General features: G+C 62.3%; 4 protein-coding genes across 4 annotated transcripts; 3 read left to right on the forward strand and 1 right to left on the reverse strand.

Annotated features, from left to right (window-relative positions):
• Positions 1–180: 180 nt before the first annotated feature.
• Positions 181–3867, forward strand: RHTO_05279 (condensin complex subunit 3; the record flags this gene model as incomplete). Its single annotated transcript, XM_016418941.1, has 14 exons — positions 181–523; positions 612–789; positions 853–1071; positions 1133–1530; positions 1588–1878; positions 1938–2302; positions 2365–2493; positions 2548–2688; positions 2743–2862; positions 2920–3051; positions 3130–3254; positions 3319–3404; positions 3460–3569; positions 3625–3867. 14 exons carry the CDS (start codon positions 181–183, stop codon positions 3865–3867), a joined length of 2880 nt encoding a protein of 959 aa, XP_016270235.1.
• Positions 3868–4505: 638 nt separating this feature from the next.
• RHTO_05280 (1,3-beta-glucan synthase, glycosyltransferase family 48 protein) lies at positions 4506–10387 on the forward strand (the record flags this gene model as incomplete). The annotated part of the gene is made up of 10 exons (XM_016418942.1): positions 4506–4698; positions 4816–6570; positions 6629–6685; positions 6743–8647; positions 8708–9016; positions 9075–9678; positions 9741–9897; positions 9957–10153; positions 10216–10267; positions 10331–10387. The coding sequence occupies 10 exons, from the start codon at positions 4506–4508 to the stop codon at positions 10385–10387; spliced, it is 5286 nt and encodes a 1761-aa protein (XP_016270236.1).
• Positions 10388–11002: 615 nt separating this feature from the next.
• On the reverse strand, positions 11003–12202 carry RHTO_05281 (uncharacterized protein; the record flags this gene model as incomplete). The annotated part of the gene is made up of 6 exons (XM_016418943.1): positions 11003–11030; positions 11113–11164; positions 11268–11552; positions 11620–11706; positions 11773–12060; positions 12121–12202. The coding sequence occupies 6 exons, from the start codon at positions 12200–12202 to the stop codon at positions 11003–11005; spliced, it is 822 nt and encodes a 273-aa protein (XP_016270237.1).
• A 1762-nt stretch (positions 12203–13964) lies between these two features.
• RHTO_05282 (U3 small nucleolar RNA-associated protein 15) lies at positions 13965–15933 on the forward strand (the record flags this gene model as incomplete). The annotated part of the gene is made up of 5 exons (XM_016418944.1): positions 13965–14060; positions 14174–14451; positions 14512–15160; positions 15229–15712; positions 15773–15933. 5 exons carry the CDS (start codon positions 13965–13967, stop codon positions 15931–15933), a joined length of 1668 nt encoding a protein of 555 aa, XP_016270238.1.
• Positions 15934–16110: the final 177 nt, after the last annotated feature.

Here is a 16110-nt window from a genome sequence, read left to right on the forward strand (position 1 = left end):
TCGCTGGCTCACGAGTTGGCTTCCATTCCGTCTACGGCGGCTTGCGCGACCTGTCTGCGCGGCCACGCTTCCCTCACACCGCCCAGCCGACCTCTGTTCATTCATTCCATCAACGCGACTCGTTCTCGCCTCTACCACTGCTGAGCGCGCCGAGCAGCTCACGAACGTCACTCACGCACCATGCCGGCCCGCCTGAAGCGCGCGCAACCCGCCGAACCCGACTCGCTCGACTCTCTCGCCCCTCTCCTCGACGAACACCTCCCCGCCCTCTTCACCGCCGCCCAGCACACGACCGCGTCGCACCGCAAGCACATCAACACCCTGCACTCGGTCTTCCTCCGCTGCGCCAAGGTCACTACACTCAGTGCGGATGGCAGGTTCACGCGGTTGAGCGGTGAGAAGGCGTTTGGCGAGAAGTTTCGCGAGATGGTGACGCATCCGCTGGGCGTCAAGAAGGGTGCAGACCAGGGAGACAGGGTCATCAAATTCATCGCGGGCTTCGTCGGCTTTGCGGTCGAGTACGGTGGGTCCGCAGTCCGCCCATCTCGCTTCTCGCCCTCGCTTCGTGCACCTGTGAGCGAAGCTGCTGACGCATCACGGTCGGTTCGCAGACTTCAAGCAGCGTGAGGCGAACGGAGACGATGACGAAGACGAGGACGGTCCTGCCTCTCGCCTCGTCGCGCAGCTCCTCGCTTTCCTCCTTCGCGGCTTCCAGGCCAAGAACAAGATTGCACGGTACCGATGCGTCCAACTTGTCGCGCTGATGATCAACAGCCTTGGCGAGATTGAGTAAGTGAAGCGATTCCTTTCGTCGGTGCCGTCCTTCCGCTGACCCTGCCTTGTCATACACAGTGACGAGTCGTACCACACCCTCAAGGCTGCCTTGCTCGAGCGCATCCGCGACAAGGAGGCCTCCGTCCGGCAACACGCCGTCGTTGCGCTCTCGAAGCTGCAAGACGCCGACGAGGGTGCAGGCGACTCCGATGACGACTCGGACGACGAGGATGAGGGTAAAGAGAAGAAGAGTGTGACGGAGGTCCTGATCGGCGTATTGAACCACGATCCCGCTGCGTGAGTTGCGTTTGTACCCCGCCTTCACGCGAGGTTCTGACAATCTTGCCTCGCTCGACAGCGAGGTCCGCCGCGCCGCCCTTTTTAATCTGATCCCCTCCGCCACGACTCTTCCGCATCTTCTCCGTCGCACTCTCGACATCGACACCACGAACCGCCGCCTCGCCTTCTCGCACGTCCTCGTTGAGATCCCGCCTCGCTCGCTCACCAAGACCCAGCGGCGCGAGATCATGGGTCGCGGACTGCGAGACCGCGAGGAAGCTGTCCGCAAGGCAGCGAAGAAGCTCGTAGCGAAGTGGCTTGAGCAGGTCGACAAGGACGAGGGTTGTGAGGCAACGATCGAGGCGTTCGTCGGCTTCTTCGACCTCTTCGACGAGGAGGGACAAAAGGTGGCGGAAAAGGCACTCGAGGCTTTGTTCGAGGTCAGGCCGGACTTGATCCAGGACGTCGAGTTCAGCGGTGCGTTCCGATCCTCCCCGTCTTTTACGCTCAATCGCCCACTCGGCCGGCCTGCAGACGACTTCTACCAGACCCTCACGCCGTCGACCGCCTTCCTTGTCCGTGTCTACCTCAACTACCTCCGCGCCGTCGACTCACCCCTCCTAGCCGATCTCGAGCCCGTTGTCACAGCTCTCGCTTTCCACCTCCAGGCAGCATGGACGCAACTCGTTGTCGCGCTTGAGGCAGACGAGCGGGATGAGCAGAAGGAGGCAAGGGAGGAGTTCATCGTTGGCGAGCTGGTCGGCATCGCTGTCAACCTCGACTACGGCGACGAGATTGGGCGGAGGAAGATGTTTGAGCTCATGCGTACGCCTTCAGCATCGCTCTTTGCCCCGCATGGCCGCTGACCCTGTTTGCCCCCGCAGGCGAGATGCTCCAACACTCGCTCCTCCCGCCTTCGCTCATCCCCAAGTGCCTCGATGTCCTCCTGAAGGGCACCTCCGAGCGCGATTTCATGCGCATCGTCGTCGAGAGCGTCCAGTCCCTCCGCAACGACTCGCATCTCGTCACGGACGACTCGGAGCTCGGCGAGCAAAGCGACGACTCGAGTGATGACAGCGATGAGCTCGAGTACGAGGGTGACGCGGAGGAGCGCGCGGCGCGGAGGAGGCTCAAGCAGGCGAAGAAGGGGAAGCGAGCGGTGCAGGAGCCGCAGCAGGCTGAGCGGAGGAAGGAGCTCGACTTGCGGTGCTTGTTTGTTGTCAAGGCCCTGCTAGAGCGGGTCATGAGCGTGCGTTCGAACACACCCTCCGAGGCTCTGACCGCAGCTGACGAACCTTTTACGGCCTGCAGGCTCTCCAGGAGAATTCCATGCTGCACGGTCTTGTCGCCGAGCTCATTGTCCCTTCTGTCAAGACGAAGGACTACGAGGTCAGGGCGCAAGGCCTAATCTGTCTCGGCTTGTGCTGCTTGCTCGACAAGGTGAGTCCCAGCGGCGGTCGACGGAGAACACGAGATTGACCGATTCGTCCCCAGTCTATGGCGCTCGACTCGTTCCAGCTCCTCGCCCGTCAGAGCGAAGCAACCGAGGGCGAGCTGCAGATCAAGGTTCTGCAGACCCTATTCGACGTGCTCGTCCTGCATGGCATCAACTTTGGCGAAGAGCGCGGCTTTGGCGTGCGTCCACCCTCCTCCTGACGGCCGGATCTGACGAACATGTCAATTTGGCAGACCGACATCATCCTTGGCTTCCTCGGCAGCTCGCTCGATCAGGAGGACCCGAAAGCGGCCGCTACCGCCGTCGTGGGCATCGCCAAGCTCATGCTTTCCGGCATGGTCACGGACGAAGAGGTACGCTAAACTCGCTCGCTCCTCAAAATTTTTCGTTGACTTCTGCTGCGCACGCAGATTCTGGCCCGCCTCGTGCTGCTGTACTTTGCCGGCGAGACAGCCGACAATCCCGAGCTGCGACAATGCTTGTCGTACTTCTTCCCCGTCTACTGCTACTCCAACCCGCAGAACCAGCGACGAGTCTCAACGGTGGGTCGGCATCCTCGCGCTTCGGTGTCGCTCGCAGCCTCATGAGCCGAGCTGATGTAGGGGGAGATCGGTGAGCAGGTTATGATTAAGACGCTCGACGTTTTGCGAAGCGTGTACGACGAGCTCAAGGACAAGTCGACGATGGTCACGCCGCTGCAGATCGGGTCGCAGCTTGTCGACTGGACGGATCCGCAGAAAGTCATGTGCGTCCCCGTCTTGCTCTTCCGCTCGGACGGATCGTTGACCTTGAGTGCGGCCGTCAAGCAGCGAGTCCGACTCGATTCAGCCGGACGAGACCATCCAGGCCGACTTGGCGCTCAAGATGCTCAAGGCGCTCTACAAGTCGGAAGAGAGTGCGTTGCAGCGCTTCTCCCCATCTTGACTTGATGCTGACCCGTGCGTGCGCAGAGGACGCCCGCAAGTTGTGGTGTCAGCTCCTGCCGAAGCTGTACATCCCAGACGAGACGGACGACTTGAAGATCAAGGCTTTGATGGTCATGATCGAGGAGCTCAAGACCGTGAGTCCACTTCTGCCCTTTCTCCCTCTCGCTTACCGACAGTCGAGCGCCGCAGAATCGCCCGCTGGCCGACGCCGTCCCCCGCAACGCCCTCAACCGCTTCGAAGCCTCTCTCACCAAGACTTTCGGCCTGCGGCTCGAGGCGCTCGAGGATGTGCAGGTCGAGGAGAATGACGATGTGCGGCTTGTCAGGGAGTGGGTGGCTAAGGTCGAGGGAGAGGAGGAGGACTTCGAGGGGGAGGACGACGAGGAGGAAGAGGAGGAGAGTGAGGAGGAGAGCGAGAAGGAGGAGGAGTGATCTCGGCGCGGTCATGCGGCTTCTGATTCGTCTTTCTCGCGACTCTGTCTTTACGATCTATGCTCTCACTAGCTGTGCGCTCTTATCTCGATTCTGCAACATCGTCTGTCTGGCGCCGTCTCCGTCGTGTTCACCTCACTCCGTCCGTCCGGCTGCCTTCGTGTTGCTCCGTGTCACTCGGTACACACGCATGCCACGCTGAGCAGCCGTTTGCGCCCTCCCAAGCGAGTTGAGCGATAGCGGCGCGAGCGTCGGCGAGAGTTGAATTACTCGCCAGACGTCCTCGCGACCTCGTGAGCGGCGACAAAGACGTAGAGCGCGGTTTTAAGGCTGTGGAATGCAGTCCCGATGGCGACGGTTCACGCAGAGAGCGAGGGGAGAGCAGACGGCGCTGGTCAACGGCACCTCCGCTCGCAGCAGAGGCTGCCTCTCTCACACCCACGCTCTCTCACTCGCTGAGAGAGCACAGCTGCACCAGTACACCGCTACACGTGCTTGGAGACCGACCCACGCAGAGACAGTGCGCTCCGACGGTCGACATCAGCACTCGCGCCGCTCGAGGACCCTCGAGTTCATCACCCCCGACAGCCCGCCCTCTGTGCGCACTCGGGGACGAGCAGACCCCGCAGAGGACCAGGATGGCGTACCAGCAGCAGGGGAATAGCTTTGGACGCGACCCGGCCAACCCGTTCGGCAGCAACCACGGTCACGCCCACCTCGCGCAGACACACGAGGGCGCTCCCGGCTACTCGCAGGGCGGTGGGGCGTACGAGTCGGGCGATTCAGACGAGTACCGCGAGCAGTACACGAGCGAGGAGGACGCGCGGCGAGGTGCGTGTCGCCTGCTCTCCCCCGCTTTCCCTTGGGACCCCCTCCGCCGCATCGCTTGGCTCGCCGTCACTCGCTCATCGAAGCTCGGGCGGCGCTGATGACGGTTCATACTCGCAGGAGACGGCTCTCAGGAAGGCTACTACGGCGGCTACCAGCAACCGCCCGGTCCCTTCCAGGGTCGATCCGACTCGCCAGCTGGGTTCAGCGACTACGAGTCGTCCTCGGCCCACAATGCCGCCAACGGCGCGACGTTCGCACGCCTGCGGGAACCGTACCCAGCATGGTCGAATGAGTCGCAGATCCCGCTCACGAAGGAGGAGATCGAGGACGTCTTCATCGACCTCGCCAACAAGTTTGGCTTCCAGCGCGACTCGATGCGCAACATGTACGACCACCTCATGATCCAGCTCGACTCGCGCGCGTCCCGAATGTCGCCCAACCAGGCTCTCTTGACCCTCCACGCCGACTACATCGGCGGCGAGCACGCCAACTACCGAAAGTGGTACTTTGCCGCCCAGCTCGACCTCGACGACGCGATCGGCCTCGCCAACAACGGTGTCGCACGGCTCGCGCGCAAGGCCTCGCGCAAAGCCGGCGTCAAGTCGGTCGCGACGCCTGCCTCGGTCAAGACGCTCGACTCGGCCAAGCAGCGGTGGCAGCAGGCCATGTTCCAGATGTCGGCGTACGACCGCGTCCGCCAACTCGCGCTCTACCTCCTCTGTTGGGGCGAGGCGGCGCAGGTGCGGTTCGTGCCCGAGTGCCTGTGCTTCATCTTCAAGTGCGCCGACGACTACTACCGCTCGCCCGAGTGCCAGGCGCGCACCGAGGCCGTCCCCGAGGGCCTGTACCTCCGTGCCGTTGTCCGCCCGCTGTACCGCTTCATCCGCGACCAGGGCTACGAGGTCGTCGACGGGATCTTTGTCCGCCGCGAGAAGGACCACGAGGACATCATCGGCTACGACGACATCAACCAGCTCTTCTGGTACCCCGAAGGCATCTCCCGCATCGTCCTCGCCGACAAGACCCGCCTCGTCGACGTCCCCGCCAGCCAGCGCTTCATGAAGTTTGACAAGATCGAGTGGCACCGTGCCTTCTTCAAGACGTACTACGAGCGCCGGTCGTTCCTCCATCTCCTCGTCAACTTCAACCGCATCTGGGTCCTCCACATCTCGATCTACTGGATGTACACGGCGTTCAACTCGCCCAACATCTACACCCCGGCCGGCCAAGCGAAACCGAACCCTGCGATGCAGTGGTCCGCTGTCGCACTCGGAGGCGCCGTCGCGTCCATCATCCAGATCGCAGCGACCGTGTGCGAGTACTCTTACGTCCCGACGACCTGGAACAACACCTCGCACCTGATTCGCCGCATGGCCGCCCTCCTCATCTGTCTCGCCATCACGCTCGCCCCGACCATCTACATCGCCGGCTTCAACCAGACTTCGACGGCGGCCAAGATCGTCGGCATCGTCCAGTTCGCCTTTGCAGTCTTCTTCGTCGTCCTCTTCTCGATCGTCCCGTCAGGTCGCCTCTTTGGCGACCGCGTCGCGGGCAAGTCGCGCAAGTACCTCGCCTCGCAGACATTCACGGCGTCGTACCCGAAACTCTCGCTCCGACAGCGCCTTGCGTCGATCTCGCTCTGGGTCCTCATCTTCGCCTGCAAGTTGACCGAGTCGTACTTCTTCCTCACGCTCTCGTTCGAGAACCCCGTCCGCGTCATGGTCGGCATGCGCGTCACGGCGTGCTCCGACAAGCTGTTCGGCTCGGCGCTCTGTCGGTACCAGCCGGCGTTCACCCTCGCCATCATGTTCTGCATGGACTTGTGCCTCTTCTTCCTCGACACGTTCCTGTGGTACGTGATCTGGAACACCGGTGCGTACCACGTCTCCCCTTCCTCTTCCCATCCTCGCTGACGAATCTCTCCGTGCAGTCTACTCGATCGTCCGCTCGTTCTCCATCGGCCTGTCTATTTGGACGCCTTGGAAGGGTGCGTCTTGCTTCCTCTCAGGTCAGCCAGTCCGTTACTCACCGTATGGCCGTGCAGACATCTTCGAGCGACTGCCGAAGCGGATCTACGCCAAGATCCTCGCGACGAGCGACATGGAGATCAAGTACAAGCCCAAGGTCCTCGTCTCGCAGATCTGGAACGCCATCATCATCTCGATGTACCGCGAGCACCTCCTCTCCATCGACCACGTCCAGCGACTGCTGTACCACCAGGTCCCGTCGGAGCAGGACGGCAAGCGGACTTTGCGCGCACCCATGTTCTTCATCTCGCAGGACCAGGAGGGCCTCAAGACCGAGTTCTTCCCGCCCGGCTCGGAAGCCTCGCGCCGCATCTCGTTCTTCGCCCAGTCGCTCACGACCGCCGTCCCCGAGCCCCTCGGCGTCGACGCCATGCCCACCTTCACCGTGCTCACGCCGCACTACGCCGAGAAGATCCTCCTCTCCCTCCGTGAGATCATCCGCGAGGACGACCAGAAGACGCGCGTCACGCTCCTCGAGTACCTCAAGCAGCTCCACCCGATCGAGTGGGACAACTTTGTTCGCGACACCAAGATCCTCGCCGAAGAGTCAGACCCGATCGACGAGAAGACGGACAAGAAGACGGACGACATCCCCTTCTACACGATTGGCTTCAAGTCGGCTGCGCCCGAGTACACCCTCCGCACGCGAATTTGGGCGTCGCTTCGCGCGCAGACGCTCTACCGCACGGTCTCGGGCTTCATGAACTACTCGAAGGCGATCAAGCTCCTCTACCGCGTCGAGAACCCCGAGGTCGTCCAGCTCTTCGGTGGCAACACGGACCGCCTCGAGCGCGAGCTCGAGCGCATGGCACGCCGCAAGTTCCGCTTCGTCGTCTCGATGCAGCGCTACTCCAAGTTCAGCAAGGAGGAGATCGAGAACACTGAATTCCTCCTGCGTGCATACCCGGACCTCCAGATTGCCTACCTCGACGAGGAGCGCCCGCGCAAGGAGGGCGGTGAGCCGCGCATCTTCTCAGCGCTCATCGACGGCCACTCGGAGATAATGCCGGACGGCCGCCGCCGCCCCAAGTTCCGCATCGAGCTCCCGGGCAACCCAATTCTCGGTGACGGCAAGTCGGACAACCAGAACCACGCCGTCATCTTCCACCGCGGCGAGTACGTTCAGCTCATCGACGCCAACCAGGACAACTACCTCGAGGAGTGCCTCAAGATCCGCAACGTGCTCGGCGAGTTTGAGGACTACCACGTCTCGCCGAAGAACCCGTACACGCCCGAGGGCGCCAAGGACTTTAGCAAGAACCCAGTCGCCATCGTCGGCGCGCGCGAGTACATCTTCTCCGAGAACATCGGCATCCTCGGTGACGTCGCGGCCGGCAAGGAGCAGACGTTCGGCACGCTCGCGGCGCGCTCGATGGCGTACCTCGGCGGCAAGCTCCACTACGGCCACCCCGACTTCCTCAACGCCATCTTCATGACGACGCGCGGCGGTCTCTCGAAGGCGCAAAAGGGTCTCCACCTGTCCGAGGACATCTACGCGGGCATGCTGGCGAACGAGCGCGGCGGCAAGATCAAGCACACCGAGTACTATCAGTGCGGCAAGGGTCGCGACCTCGGGTTTGGCACCATCCTCAACTTCCAGACCAAGGTGTCGTCGGGCATGGGCGAGCAGATGCTCTCGAGGGAATACTATTATTTGGGCACGCAGCTCCCGATGGACCGCTTCCTCACGTTCTACTACGGCCACCCCGGCTTCCACATCAATAACATCCTCGTCATCCTCTCGGTCCAGCTGTTCATGTACACCCTCACCTTCCTCGGCACGCTCAACTCGTCGCTCCCGATCTGCCAGTACACCAGCGGCGGTCAGTTCGTCGGCGGCCAGGGCGGCTGCTACAACCTCGTCCCCGTGTACGACTGGATCAAGCGCTGCGTCATCTCAATCTTCATCGTCTTCTTCATCGGTGCGTGCACATGCTTGCCCTTCCCCCGCGCCGTCCGACTGACCCGCCTCGTTTGCACAGCCTTCCTGCCGCTCTTCCTGCAGGAGCTCACCGAGCGAGGGCTGTATCGCGCCATCATTCGCCTCGGCAAGCACTTCCTGTCGCTCTCGCCGTTCTTCGAGGTCTTCAGCACCCAGATCTCGTCCCACTCGGTCATCAGCAACTTGTCGTACGGCGGCGCTCGATACATCGCGACCGGACGCGGCTTCGCCACGACCCGCATCTCGTTCTGCATCTTGTACTCGCGCTTTGCCGGACCCGCCATCTACCTCGGCATGCGGACGCTCCTCTTGCTCCTCTACATCACCCTCTCGCTCTGGATCCGCCACAGTGCGTTCTTGCCGTGTCTCCCTTTCGTCTCCGCCCACTAACGCATCGCTGCTCGCAGTCATCTACTTCTGGATCTCGATCATCGCGCTCTGCATTGCGCCGTTCCTCTTCAACCCGCACCAGTTCTCGCTCGGCGACTTTATCATCGACTACCGCGAATTCCTGCGGTGGATGTCGCGCGGCAACTCGCGCGCACACGCCAACTCGTGGATCGGCTACTGCCGCCTGTCGCGCACCAAGGTCACCGGCTTCAAGAAGAAGCGTATGGGTCACCCGTCGGAGAAGCTCACGCCCGACACGCCCCGCGCGAGGTGGAAGACTATCGTCGCGAACGAGATCCTCGCGCCGCTTGCCCTCGCCATCATCCTCACGGTCGCCTACCTCTTTGTCAAGTCGTTCGCCGACCCGCAGGTCGACGCCCTCCTCCGCATTGCCGTCATCGCCCTCGGACCGATCGTCTATAACCTCGTCCTCCTGTTTGTCCTCTTCTTCGTGTCGCTCTTTGCCGGCCCACTCTGCGGCGGCGGCAAATTCGGCTCGGTCATGGCAGGCATCGCCCACATCGGCTCCGTCGTCGGCATGATCGGCTTCTTCGAGTTCCTCTGGGTCCTCGAGCGGTGGAACACCTCGCACGCCGTTCTTGGCCTCATCGCGACCATTGCGTGCGTTCGCGTTTCCTCTCGATCGCTCTCACACGGAGCTAACGCACCCGTCTCGCCCGCAGCATCCAGCGTTGCATCTTCAAGATCTTGATCGCGGTCGGCATCTCGCGCGAGTACAAGTCAGACCAGATCAACAGGAGCTGGTGGACTGGCAAGTGGTGGGGCAGCGGTCTCGGCGCGTCGGCCTGGACCCAGCCTGTTCGCGAGATCGTCGTCAAGGTGCGTGAGCGCAAGTACCCTCCCGTCTGCCCTGTTACTGATGGCTCGCTCGCCTGCAGGTAACCGAGATGAGCCTGTTCGCCGGCGACTTCCTCACGGGCCACATCCTCCTTTTCGCCCTCGCCATCCCCTGCCTCATCCCCGGCTTCGCCCAGCTGCATTCGATTGCGCTGCTCTGGCTCCGCCCTTCGAGGCAGATACGAGCGCCGCTCTACTCGATCAAGCAGGCTCGCCAGCGCAAGTCCATCATCGCGAGGTGCGTTCCCGCTCGAGTCTCGTCGACGAAACATTCCTGGCTGACCTTTCCCCCTCCCGCAGATACGGCATCCTCTTCCTCCTCGCGGCCGTCGTCTTCGCCGCCCTCATCGTCGTGCGTTGCATCGACACTTCATCGCTCTGCGAGCGCCCCGCTGACGCTTCGACTCTTACACAGGTGCCGCTTGCCCTCAAGAGCACGATGGATCTCGCCCTGAACGGCGTCAACCTCTGATTGCCCTCTCTCTTCGCTTCACGACTCCCACTTAGACTCTCCTTGACGTGCCCTCCTGTGCCTACGCCTCCCGCTCATCGTAACAGACATTCGCGACTCTCGACCCCCCTCTTCACGTTTGATACCCCTTCCTTCCCCCTTGCATCCTCGCACCCGCGCCGTCCTGCACCCAGCAATGGACGAGCGTGACTATCTCTGCGGTGTCGCGTCGAGGGAAGGGCTTCAGTCGCGAGAGACTGCCAGGGCGAGAGAACACTTCCGCCGCCAAGCTCTCGCCGCTGGCTCCCGCCGTTTCTCTCGCCCTCCGTGCCCTCTCCCTTTGAGTCTGACTTCTTCCTTGACGATGCTGCGACAGCGAAGACAGACGAGGGAGGATTAGCATGGGGGAGCGTGCCCTTTGCGTTGCAGGAAAAGACCGTTGGCTATGTACAAGACTGGAGGCGTGGTAGCTACACAGAAGGCTAGTTAGAGCGCTAGATGGATACAAGTGAAAGGCTGGCGCCGAGTCGTTAAGGGGAACCTGGGAGGGGAGAAACGAAAAGTCTAGGGAAGGCAACGAAGGGAACCGTCCATCGTGTCGAGTCGGTTGATACACTAGAACGCGACCGCTTTTGCTTAGACGTTGAGAGGAGTACCGTAGCAGCTGTGGGTGGAGAGGGAGTAGGTGGAGGTTGGAAGAGCGTCAGCTGGATGCTCGGAGTCAACGAGAGGATAGGTGTACGCACTAGAATGCGGACCGGTCCTGAGTGAGGCGGTTGACGGTACCAGGAGGGCAAGCTGTGCAGCGAGGGAAGGTCAGCACTTCGTTCGGAGGACTAGCTGCTTCTTCGCTTCGCAACGTCTGCTCTTCAACCTCAAGCATGAGAGAGCGACGACTCACCAATGCGGCAAGAGCCACCACGGCAGACGGGCTGGCCGACACCGTTGTACGACGCCGGGCAGGCGTTTCCGACGCTACCGCAGTTGGCGGCGTCGGTGTTGGTGTTGATGCACTGGTTGCCGCGAGCCGTGTAGCCGTTCGAGGTGTCGCAAACGAGCGTGCAGGTGTTGGCGCCCGAGCAGAGGAAGACACCGTTGGGGGTCGTTCCGCAGGTGTTCGGGCCGCAGGTCGGCTGGCTTGCAACGCAAGCGCCGTTGGTCAAGACGTAGCCGGGCTGGCAGCCGACTGTAGAACGTGTGAAGTGGCGAGTTAGCCTCGGAATCAAAGGTACAGGGCGCGGAAGGAAACGCACCCTGGCAGAGGTGGTTAGGTCCGCAGACAGCACGACCGTTGGCGGGCAAGTCGCTGGGCGAGGTGACGGACTGAGTGCAGATGCGGTCTGTGGAAAGAGCGGGACAGCAGTCAGCGACGATGCACGAGGTCGGAAGAGCTCGGGGGAAGGCACCGTTGACACCGCAGCGAGTGCGGCGGAGAGCGCGCTCGACGATCGCGCGGCGCTCGAGGACCTCCTCCGTGACGCCCTCACGCTCGTGGAGGGCAGCGACGTGTCGCTTGACGAGCTCAGAGGTGTCGCGCTCGCGGTTCTCGCGCTTGGCCTTGCGGGCGGCGGCGATCTTGGCGCGCTTGAGGCGGGCGGCAATCTCCTTACGGGAGACGTCGCGCTTCTCGATAGCACCCTCGTTCGAGAAGAAAGCGGGCTCGGGCGCACGGCGGACGAGGGCAGCGTCGTTGACTGTGGAAGATGGCAAGGTCAGCGTCGAACACGGTTCGAGAAGACGGGCTCGGCACTCACTCTTCAGGGGAGTGGCAGCGACGGGGCTGATGGCGAGAGCCACGAGGGCGAGGGAAGCGAGGCAGGACTTGATGGAGGGCATGGTAGCGGGGCGGGAAGAGCGATAGGGTGGAGAGCGAGGAGTTGCGGAAACTGGGAGGATCGTCGACTAGTCGAGGAAGGAAGAGCACGAAGAGGAGAGAGCTGCCTGGAAAGAGAGAGAGAGAGAGGAGAGAGAGAGCGGCGAGAGGCGAACAAAGCGATCTCGGGAGGGAGTTTTCGCGCAGCTGGGCGGGCGTACAGGGAGAGACCGCAGTCACCCTCTCAATTCTCAGGCGATAACGCGAATCCTCGAAGCACGGAGCGTCGCCGGACCAAGGCAAGCGGAAGGTGACGAGCTGCCTGATCAAGCCAAGTGGCTCTTCTGCAGAACGATCACATCTTTCCGCCCCGATGTTCTCTGTGCCTTCGAGACGGCTGATCCGACGATCGAGAGATGGAAAGAACAGTCCACCGAAGCGACGTGCGCTCGGGCTGACCATCCGGGCAGCTTCGAAGGACTGTCACGAAGGCAGCTCGCCCACTCGACAGCGTCCCGCTATCGCAAGTGAGCCTGTTCGAGCTGCAAGGTTTGCGTCGTTGCCTTGCAACCCCAGGAAGACACCGAGCGCAGCTCCTGCCTCCTCGCCATCGACAGCCAAGCGAGGGTGCCGCCCGGATGCGCCGGACGACGAGAGGAGCCTAGCGGACCTGCTCGAGCCGGACACGGAGCCGCTGCAGTGAATGTGAGCCCGTGGATTCGATGCGGAGTGGTGGGTAAGAGGAAGCGAGCGACGAGTCCCCGGATGAGGCAGGTCAACCCGCCGCTCTCACGCCGCTCACCTCGCTGACGCACGGTTAAGGCTGCATTGGTAGCCAGCTACACTCCTGGTAGTGCTGCGACGCTCTTCGGCCCCCGCGATGGCTTGCACCCAATCCTCCAAACTTCATCACTCGAATCGAGGAGGAGGAGTACACAGGTTCACACCTCGGCTGTGACGGCGCGCGGGTACTCTAGGGCGCTAGTGGTGGACTCTTGCGCTCGCCCGCTGCCGGCTGCGATCCGCCGAGGAGCGGTTGTCCGCTACCGACGTCTGCTCGAGCTCGCTCACGACCGCTTTCCGCCTTCGTCGACCCACTGCCTCGTCCCCCGCATCCCAGCGGGCTCTACGACGCATAAGACGCACCCTCGCAGGCGGGCAATGATCCGATCGGCGCCCTGATTGATTGCTGGCCTTGGCTCGCTGCGTTCGCTTCCCCCGTCTCGCGCAGAGTGGGAACGAGCTTCTCCGCTTTCCCTAGTTGCTCAACGCATTCAAGGAATCGTGCATGAGTGACGCAGTGCATTGAGTCTGCGGTGCGGGGTTGTTTAACGACGACAGACTCGCCCACAGGTACTTGCGAAGCAGTGGTTTGGCGTCTCAAGCCGCGCTCGCCTCCTTCCAATCGGCGCCGCTCAGCTTCCGCGCGAGGCTTGTATGACTCCAGCACGACGCAGCAGAATGAGGAAGTCGTACGGATGCACGAGCGAGGTCTGCCTTTTGGTCACCTTCAACGACGGGTTTTCGCATTCCGTCGACTGCCTCTTGATGCGTCGGCTCTACTTCGCGTGCAATACAAGCGACATAGCACTACAAACCCTTTCGAAGTGAGATGTCAGTCGGGAAGCCAACTTGGCGGAGCGAAGCACGGTGCGCCCGTTGACCGGCTCATCCACGCTTGACATCGCCCGTGTGACTGTGCTGCTGTGCTAGACTGCTCGCTAGACTCCTCAGAGCGACACACACGCAGCCATACCCGCTCGAACGCGCTGCAGCGACCGCAGCATGGCCGACTTCTCTCGCCTGGTCGTCCCCAAGGCGCCGAAGACGGTCGTCGAGAACCAGCAGCAGAAGGAGTCTGTATACTGGCGCAGCTTCAAGGTGCGTTCCAGTGTCACCCGCTGCGCGCCTGTCAAGTCCACACGAGCTGACGCCGTCCCGCTACTCCGCCTCACCTTTCTCTCAAACTGATGAACTCGCCTCGACCCCGGTAGTCCCCCGTGTTCCTCAAGTCCTACGCGCCAATCACCCACGTCCACTTCTCGCCCTCCCACCCGCATCGCTACGTCGTCACCTCTGGCACACGGCTGCAGATCTATTCCCCCAAGACGAACAGGGTCGTCAAGACTATTGCGCGGTTCAAGGAGACGGCTACGAGTGGAGAGATTCGGACGGATGGGAAGCTGTGTGTCGCGGGAGACGAGGGCGGACTCGTGCAGGTGTTTGACATCAACAGCCGAGCCATCTTGCGGACGATCCGGGCGCACAAGCAGTCCGTGCCCTTTCCTTTGGCCTTTCCTGACGCTTCCGAGCTGACAGAACCTTCCAATAGGGCCGTCCACACTACCAAGTTCTCTCCCGGAGCCGGCACCCAGATCCTCACGACCTCTTCCGACACCACCGTTCGCCTCTTCGACCTCTCAACCTCTGCGCCGCTCCGCACCTTCTCTTCGCACTCCGACTACGTCCGAACAGCCTCCTTCGTCCCCTCCTCCCCCTCACTCATCTTCTCCGGCGGCTACGACTCCACAGTCCGACTCTGGGACGCCCGCGTGCCCGACAGCGAAGGGAGTGGATGCGTCTGGATCGGACGGCATGGGAAGCCAGTGGACCAGGTGCTTGTTGGCGAGCAAGGGACGATGGCCGTCTCGGCTGGCGGACCGATCTTGCGCGTGTGGGACTTGCTCGGCGCGTCGACTTCGAGGTCGAGCGGTGCGGGTGCCGAGATGGAAGGCGGATACGACGCAGCGACCGGTGAGGAAGAAGAGGAAGTCGACACCGGCACGGCATACTGCTTGAAGGCGCTGAGCAACCACCAGAAGTCGATTATGGCGCTGTGCTGGGCCGAGGCGGAGAATGGCGAGAAGCGCGTGCTGAGTGGTGGATTGGACGGGCTGGTGAAGGTGTATGACCCGCAGGAGAATTGGCGCGTGCGGCATACGATGCGGTATGGTGGGCAGGTCATGAGCTTGGCGGTTTCGGTGAGTGCAACTTCCCCAGCTTGTCCAGCTTACGAGCTAGTCAAGCTGATACTGAGCGCTTCTTCCAGCCCAACAACTCGCACCTTATCGCCGGCTTGTCGGACGGCTCGCTGTCGATCCGGACTCGCGCAGGCGTGGGTCGCAAGGCCGGCTTGCCCGTCGAATCGGTCACACCGTCCTACGACGCGATTCTCGCGGGGATGGGGCACGGAGGCGTAGTGTACAGCGGCAAGCAGGCGGGTGAAGGGCTCAAGGCGACGTTCGAGGGCGAAACGAAGGTGACCAAGGAACGGCGGAAGAAGCTGAGCGAGTGGGACCGGATGCTCAAGAACTTCCGGTACGGCGACGCGCTCGACTCGGTCATGCGGAGAGACGTCACGCCCGCCACGGCGTTTGCGTTGATGGACGAACTCATCCGGAGGGACGGGCTGGCGATCGCTTTGGCGAACCGGACGGACGTCTCGCTCGAGCCGGTCCTTTCGTTCCTCGTCAAGCACATCATCGACCCGCGGTATTGCGTACTCGCCGCTGACGTTGCGAGCGTGCTCATTGGTGCGTTCGCGCGCCTTGCCCCTCCGCTCCGACCTGTACTGACCTGCCCCGCCTCGACAGACATCTACACTCCCACCCTCGGCCTCTCACCCCTCATCGACACCCTCTTCACCCGCCTTCGACGAAAGCTCGACGACGAACTCGACTTCCACCGCGAATTGACCATGGTGCAGGGCGCGCTAGATATGGTGTTCGCGAGCAGTGCGCAGCCGAGGGCGTGAGGAGTGTGTGTGTAACGATAGCGCATCCTTTCGCATGTTGTCCTCTCTCTTACTCACTCGGTCGCTTGAGAGGCTGCTCGGACAGCGCTTGAATGCGCGAGGAGAGGAAAGCGCACTACGTTCGCAAACGAAAGAATGGAAGAGAAAGGACCAGCCAACCACCGCGTCTACCAACCT

The sequence above is a fragment of the Rhodotorula toruloides genome (genome assembly GCF_000320785.1).
Source record: "Rhodotorula toruloides NP11 unplaced genomic scaffold Scaffold31, whole genome shotgun sequence".
NCBI lineage: Eukaryota > Fungi > Basidiomycota > Microbotryomycetes > Sporidiobolales > Sporidiobolaceae > Rhodotorula > Rhodotorula toruloides.